This window comes from Hirundo rustica, chromosome W (genome assembly GCF_015227805.2).
Source record: "Hirundo rustica isolate bHirRus1 chromosome W, bHirRus1.pri.v3, whole genome shotgun sequence".
NCBI lineage: Eukaryota > Metazoa > Chordata > Aves > Passeriformes > Hirundinidae > Hirundo > Hirundo rustica.
Window position 1 is genome coordinate 2,709 of NC_053487.1, and position 7,395 is coordinate 10,103.

Here is a 7,395-nt window from a genome sequence, read left to right on the forward strand (position 1 = left end):
ACAGGTGTAAAGAGTGATTCTAGAACCCACCCAATTGCAACTCCAGCGTCAGGTTCGTGCCATTCATCTTCAATTGGTATGTCATCTCCAATTTCCCGTTTCATTCTTCCTCTAATTTCTTCCCAAGTTAAATTTGACTCTTTCCAAAAAGGGCATAATGTGGGAACCCCTAATGTTATCTGGGTTACCGGGCCGTCTACTGGCATATGAGTAGTCCAATGTCCATGTCCTGTCACCCAGACTAGGTTCCCGGGACTTCTTACAGTAGTAGTTTTACAATCCCATCGGCCCCTAATCTTTCCTTTAAGTGAATGGTTATATCCCCTACACTCACATCCCCATTGTAACAAAATTTTTACTGACTCTATCCCTATTTGATTTTTAGTATCACAAGTAAGAACTTGAGAACAATTCCATAACCCTACTGCTCTCCCCTTCTGGCGAAACTTGTCTTTCTGCGATGATTTCTTTCCATAGTCTTGTTCTCTTTTTCCCTTCCATTCTATGCACCAGTTTACCTTTCCTAAGTAACTATATGTTTCTAACAAGCTGGGTCCCCAAATACTTTTCCATTCTTCCATGGTGGTTATTTTAGTATCATTTTGACATACCTCTTCTTTCTCATATCTGTTTTTCCATACCCTAGATACTTGGCAAGGATACGTTGTCTTTTCAGGTATTACTAAACACCTTCTTGGTATCTGTGGGTGATCCCATGCATAATAACCTGGCATCTGTTCACACTGCTCTTTGGATACTCTAGACGAACCTAAGATCGCACATACAGTTACCCATTCCCCTTTTTCCTTGGTTTCAACTTTGCAATTCCACGTAACATTTACAGTGGCATTCGGCAATTGTCCCACAGGAACAATTCCCCATGGGATTGGTTCTCCTGCTGCTTTTGGGAGTGGCAAGCATGCTGTAATTCGGGATACGTTTTGCACCATTCCAAAATCTCTGATTAATCCTACTACTAGGTTCTCATGACCTTTCCTATCTAGATCCGTTTCTATCTCGGGCTGTCCCGTCCCTTCCATTACTTGCCTTGTCACTCTTCTTCTCTGAACCTTTGCTCTTCGTGCATCCTTATCCCAAACCGTGACTATATTGGCACCTTTCTTCCGGGTTGCTTGTATATTCTGGACTTCAGTTTTCTGGTCATTCACTACAGAACAGGTCAGGTTCACATCTATTCCATTTATGACATCCACCACTGGTTCGGTAGCTGCAACTACAACAGAACCATTAATAAGAATTGGTTTCGTTATTACCAGTAACAATATAATCAAAAATGCTACTTTCTGCGAAAGATCATCTGCGTTGGGGAGACCAGCTGGGTTTCCCATTGTGCAGGGACTTTCTTGACTCGAGTGTAATGGATCCATGAGTCGATTCCTTCGACCTTTACTGCCGTATAGGTTGTTAGGATCACTTGCCGGGGCCCGTCCCATGTTTCCTTCAAGGGATGTGTGGACCAATTCTTCACATATACTCGGTCTCCTGGTTGAATGTCATGCACCGGGTTCTCTAGTGGCATAGGTCGATTCCACTGCAGGGCTCCCCTTAAGGCATTAAGAGTTTTGTTTAATGACATGACATAACTAAATATTGTCTGATCCCCTTGCACATGCAAATCTCCTTTCAACACGTTAGCATGGTATGGTTTCCCATATAGGATTTCATATGGGCTAACTCCCAATCGCTCCCTGGGTTTGATTCTGATTCTGAGCAATGCTAATGGCAATGCCTGTGGCCATTGTATTTTTGCCTCTTGACAAATTTTCTTAACTTGTCCCTTAATTGTTTGATTCATCCGCTCCACCTGGCCACTGGATTGAGGTCGCCAAGGGGTGTGTAGGTCCCAAGATATATCTAGCATCCTAGCAACCTCTTGTACTATTCCTGCTATAAAATGTGGACCTCTATCTGAGGACAATCCCAACGGCACCCCAAATCTAGGAATGATTTCCCTCAACAGTGTTTTGACTACTTCCTTCGCTTGATTTGTTCGACAAGGAAAAGCTTCAGGCCAGCCTGAAAAAGTGCATACATACACTAAAAGATACTTATAGTTCTGTGCTTTTGGTAATTCTGAAAAATCTACTTGCCAGTAATCTCCTGGTTCGGGCCCCACTTGTAATTTCCCTAACTGGATCTGTTTCCTAACTATTGGGTTGTTCTTCAAACAGGTTGGACACATGGCATTCACCCGTTTTGCCAATGTTAACATCTGGTTAGAAATTACTTCTCTTTTTAGAAATTTTACTAATGCTTCTGCTCCCCAATGGCATTTGTTATGTTCAGTTTCTAAAATAGTTTTCATAATTCGGGTGGGGACTACAACTTGTCCCATACTTGTTACATACCATCCAGTTGCATTCTTTTGCGCTAGCAGCAGTGAGGCTAGTTTTTCATCATCTGGAGAATACTTTGGTTCCTGGATCAAATGTGGAGTTACAGGACTCACCTTGGTAGGTATCAAGGCCATTTGGGTCCATACTTCTCTGGACACTCTTCGTGCTGTGATATCGGCTAGTCTATTTCCTTGATAGATCTTCCCTTCTTCCTTCTGATGACCCCTCACATGCATTACCGCAACCTTCTCGGGTTGGTGTACTGCATCTAGCAAGGCTAGAATTTCAGTTCTATATTTGATAGCAGTTCCTTGAGAGTTCAACAACCCTCGTTCCTTCCACAGGGCACCATGAATGTGCACCACCCCAAAGGCATATTTAGAATCAGTCCATATATTCACTTTCTTTCCTGAGCTCAGCATTAGGGCTCTAGTGAGTCCAATAATTTCAGCTCGCTGAGCGGAGGTTCCAGGGGTCAAGGCCTTTGCCTCTACTACGGTTGTAGCTGTTACCACTGCATATCCCGCATACCTGGTACCACTTTCCACAAAGCTGGACCCATCAGTAAACAGTTCCCAATCCGGGTTCTCCATTGGGACATCCTTCAAATCAATTCGGCTGGCATACACTTGTTCAATCACCTCCATGCAGTCATGTGCTAGTTCTCCTTCTTCCTGCTCACTGCGGAGAAATTCTGCTGGGTTAATATGATTAGTCATTTTTAAATCCACATCATCCTGTTCTCTCAGAATTGCTTGGTATTGTAGCAACCTGCTGGATGAAAGCCAGTGACCCCCCTTTTGTTCCAAAACTGCCAGTACCATGTGAGGCACAAATACCTCTATTTTCCTCCCCAAAGTCAATTTCCTGGCCTCCTGGATAAGGATCACTGTGGCTGTAACTGCCCACAAGCATGACGGCCAACCAGCACTTACTGCATCCAGTTGCTTCGAAAAATATCCTACTGGACGTTTCCATGAACCGAGTCTCTGGGCTAGCACTCCCAGCGCTAATTTCTGCCTCTCATTCACGTATAACTGAAAGTCTTTATTTAAGTCGGGAAGGCCTAACGCCGGAGCTTCTTTCAGGGCCTGTTTCAGGTCTTCAAAGGCCTTTTTCCTCTGTCGATCCCAGTTTAGCCGTGGTTCCTTCAAAGCTTCATATAATGGTTTAGCTATAAGTCCAAAATTCAAAATCCACAACCTGCACCACCCCACCATTCCTAGAAAAGACCTTAATTCCTGATGGTTCCTGGGAAGGGGAATAGCACAAATTGCTTCCACTCGATTGACTCCCAACCGTCTCTGCCCTTGGGTGATTTCGCATCCCAAATAGATTACACTTTCCTTTAGTAACTGCGCTTTCTCCTTTGACACTCGGTAGCCAGCCTGACCCAGCATGTTCAACAGAGCAATAGTCAATTTCAAACACGTTTCTTTTTCTTCTGTTGCTAGAAAGATATCGTCTACATACTGGAGAATGACATAAGAGAGAGGTGACTCTCTTACCTCGGTAGTCTTCCATTCTTCTAATTCTTTTGCCAATTGATTTCCAAATATCGTTGGACTGTTTTTAAAACCTTGAGGCAGGCGAGACCAGGTGAGTTGTCTCTTCCTTCCAGTGTCAGGACTTTCCCATTCGAATGCAAAATATTTTCTACTTTCCAATGCCAGAGGGATGCAGAAGAAAGCATCTTTCAAATCAACAACAGAAAACCATTTAAACTTTTCTGACACAGATGTTAATAGAGTATATGGATTGGCAACCACTGGGTGAATGTCTTTTACAATCTTATTGATTGCCCTTAAGTCCTGCACTAACCGGTACTTACCATTTGGTTTCTTAACTGGAAAAATAGGAGTGTTAAATTCTGATTCACATTCCTGCAAAATCCCTTGTGTTAAAAATTGAGTTATCAAAGGAGCAACGCCTTTCCTAGCTTCTAATGTAATTGGGTATTGTTTTATTTTGACTGGCTCTTTTCCTTCCTTTAATTCTACTACCACCGGCTGAGCAGCCTTTGATTTACCAGGGCTCCCCGTCTCCCATACCCAAGGTACTACAGCCTGATCCACTTCAATGGGAATAGGAGAGGGATCAATTTCTTTTATTACAAACAGTTTAGCAATTTCTTCTCCCGGAACCTCTAATTTTACCCTTCCATGCTCAAATATGATTTTGACATTCAATAATGACAATAAATCTCTGCCCAATAATGGTTTGGGGCAATTAGGCATATACAAAAACTGATGGTCTAACTCCTTTCCTCCAAATTTCAAGTTTAATGGTTGTAAAAAGGGTCTTTCTTCCAATTGTCCTGTTGCTCCCACTACCTGTATGGTAGTATTGCTAATAGGTCCCAGTCTTTTATTTAAAACCGAATATGATGCCCCAGTATCAACAATAAATTCTTCTGGTTCTCCATCAATGTCAATTCTGACTTTTATATCCTGCTCTAGTCAGCTTTGATTCTGATAGTTTCCCAAAACTAATGCTTGGGCGACACCTTCTGGATTCATGGGGTGACCTGCTGAACTATTCACTGGTGCTCCTGGCATTCCTCCCAGTCCAGCTTTTACTGGACACTCATTTTTCCAGTGTCCTATCTGACGACAGAACGCACACTGATTGGGAGCAATCCCTCCTTGCTGGGGACCAGAAGGGGCTATCCCCCGTCCTCTGAATCCAATATTCTGAAAGCCTGCCCTGCCGCGTCCAAAGCCATGACCGCGCCCAAAACCACCTCTGCCTCTTCCTCTGTCACCAGCTTGCTGCATTATAGCTAATATATTCGCCTGCTGTTTCTTGGCCGTTTCTTTCTCTCTATTATTGTAAACTTTCCAAGCCACTTCCAACATTTTATCCAAGTCTCAAGTTTCATGTCCCTCTAATTTCTGCAATTTCTTACGTATATCCTCCTGTGTCTGACCCAGAAAGATTAAGGCAAGCTGCAATTTTCCTGCTTCACTGTCAATTTCCAAATCAGTGAAGCGTCTAGCAGTTTCCTTAAGTCGCTCTAAAAATGCTGAGGGTGATTCATTCTTATCTTGTCTAATTGTATACAATTTTGACCAATTTATAGTTTTAGGCATTCCAGTCCTGATTCCTTCTACTAACAATTCCTGATATTCCCTAATAGCTTCCCTCCCTGCAACCCCGTTCGGATTCCATCCCGGATCATCACTTGGTACTAGTTCATTTACGGTTGTACCTCCAGCTAAATGCAGTCTAATCATTTCTCGAGCGCACTCTTTCATTGCCCGCAACACTATCTCCTTTTCAGTGGAATCCATTAAGGTATCTAACAAAACCTGCATGTCATTCCAATCTGGATTCTGGGTTTTAATAATCATTTTAACCACCCGTGCCACTCTTTCAGGATTCTCACAATAACTGCCTGCTGACTGTTTCCAAATCACCAGATCTCCTGGGGAGAAGGGTACTTTTACAAGCACTTTCTCTCCTTGGGGCCCCATAGCTTCCCTTAAAGGGGCGATAAGCTGGGGTTCCCCATAATTCTTACATCCCTGTCTCGTTCGTGCCGCGAGCGGAGTATTTCGCTGATTTTGGGAAGAAACAGGGGAAGAGGTTGGAGAACGTATAGTAACCTTTTTAGTATTTCTTGGCTTTATCTCCTCCTCCTCCTCCGAACTGCTCTCTGGTAACGGTGGATACAAAGAGGAATGAGGTGAGACAGAGGGGAGGGGTGAAAAAGCAGGGGAGGGTGAGACAGCAGAAGGGGGGGGTGTAGCAGAAGTTGTACAGGGTGACACCATTAAGGATAAGTCCTCTTCTGGTCGAGAGTTAATGCTAAGCATTGGACACATTTAGATTTTTCTTTACAGCCTCCGCACCCAGATTCTTTCGTTTCTAATACCATTATTCCACATTCCGTCTGCCACTCCTTTTTACGGCGCAGTAAATAAAACAAGTCCAAATACTGTACCTCATCCCATTTTTCATTATCTTTTAAGTACTGCATTAATGAACTCAGAGTATCATAATCTATAGTACCATTTTCTGGCCAAGACGGCCCTTCTCGTTCATATTCTGGCCACCAATGATTACAATAATCAATCATCTTACTCCTACTCATCTCCTGGAAAAACCCTTCACTTTTCCATCTCTTCAATAAACATCCTAACGGGGTATTTCCCGGTATATTCTTATCGGACTGAACCATAGACTTAAATACTTCAAGCGGCATTTTGAACCGTTTTCACATTCAACTGTACAGCAATTTCACAAACGAGCACAACAAAAAGCAGCAGCAGCAGCAGCAATCAGCCCAGCAATATACAAGCAATAATAACCACAAGCAATATTAACAGCCTAACAGGAGAAACACCAGATAAATACCAGATAAATACCAGATAAATACCAGATAAATACCAGACCAAACCAACTTGCCGCTTCTCGACGCCGCGAGGGGCAAGTGCTGGACCCGCGCAGCTTTCGCCGCGTCTAACAGCTGGCGCCTAGGCTTCCCAGACCAACCAGACGTCTTAGCCCAACTCTGCGAGGATCGCCGCCTCGTCTTATGAGCAGGCACCCAAACCAGAACCAGAAAATAAAGCACCTTCGGGCTTACCTCTCGTGGTCGTCCGCTAGGCGCAGGGGTCGGGCACGAACCGATGACTCCCGAGAATCACTCGGTGCCGGCGTGGAGTGGATCAGAACGTGAACCGCCCCAGCCACCTTCGGAGTCCCATCTGGGTCGCCAGAAAACTGTTGCCCGATCCGAAGAAAACACAAACAACCGAAGTCGTTTATGCGGTGCTTTATTGAGGGCCCGGGAGTCTGTGGACTAGCGTCCAAAGACAAGACCCCAACTTTACTGAAAAATCACAGGGTTTTTATATGTTTCTTTACATGATTTCTTCATCATTACAAATTCTTACTTCACTTTCACCACCTGGTACAATTATCTTTCTGACATTTAGGTTTCTGCCAAAGGTACATTCCCTAGATAAATGGATACACTCCTTAGCTACACTGCTTACATTACAAAATCTGCTATAAAGTTCATCTGCAGGTT

At 43.7% G+C, this 7,395-nt stretch overlaps 1 protein-coding gene across 1 annotated transcript; it reads right to left on the minus strand.

Moving 5' to 3' along the window:
- Positions 1-263: 263 nt before the first annotated feature.
- LOC120764959 (uncharacterized) lies at positions 264-7,059 on the minus strand (the record flags this gene model as incomplete). Its single annotated transcript, XM_040089145.2, has 2 exons — positions 6,949-7,059; positions 264-1,565 (listed from the first exon to the last, which is right to left on the minus strand). A coding segment is annotated over exon 2 (1,191 nt), but the record flags the coding sequence as incomplete, so codon positions are not given.
- Positions 7,060-7,395: the final 336 nt, after the last annotated feature.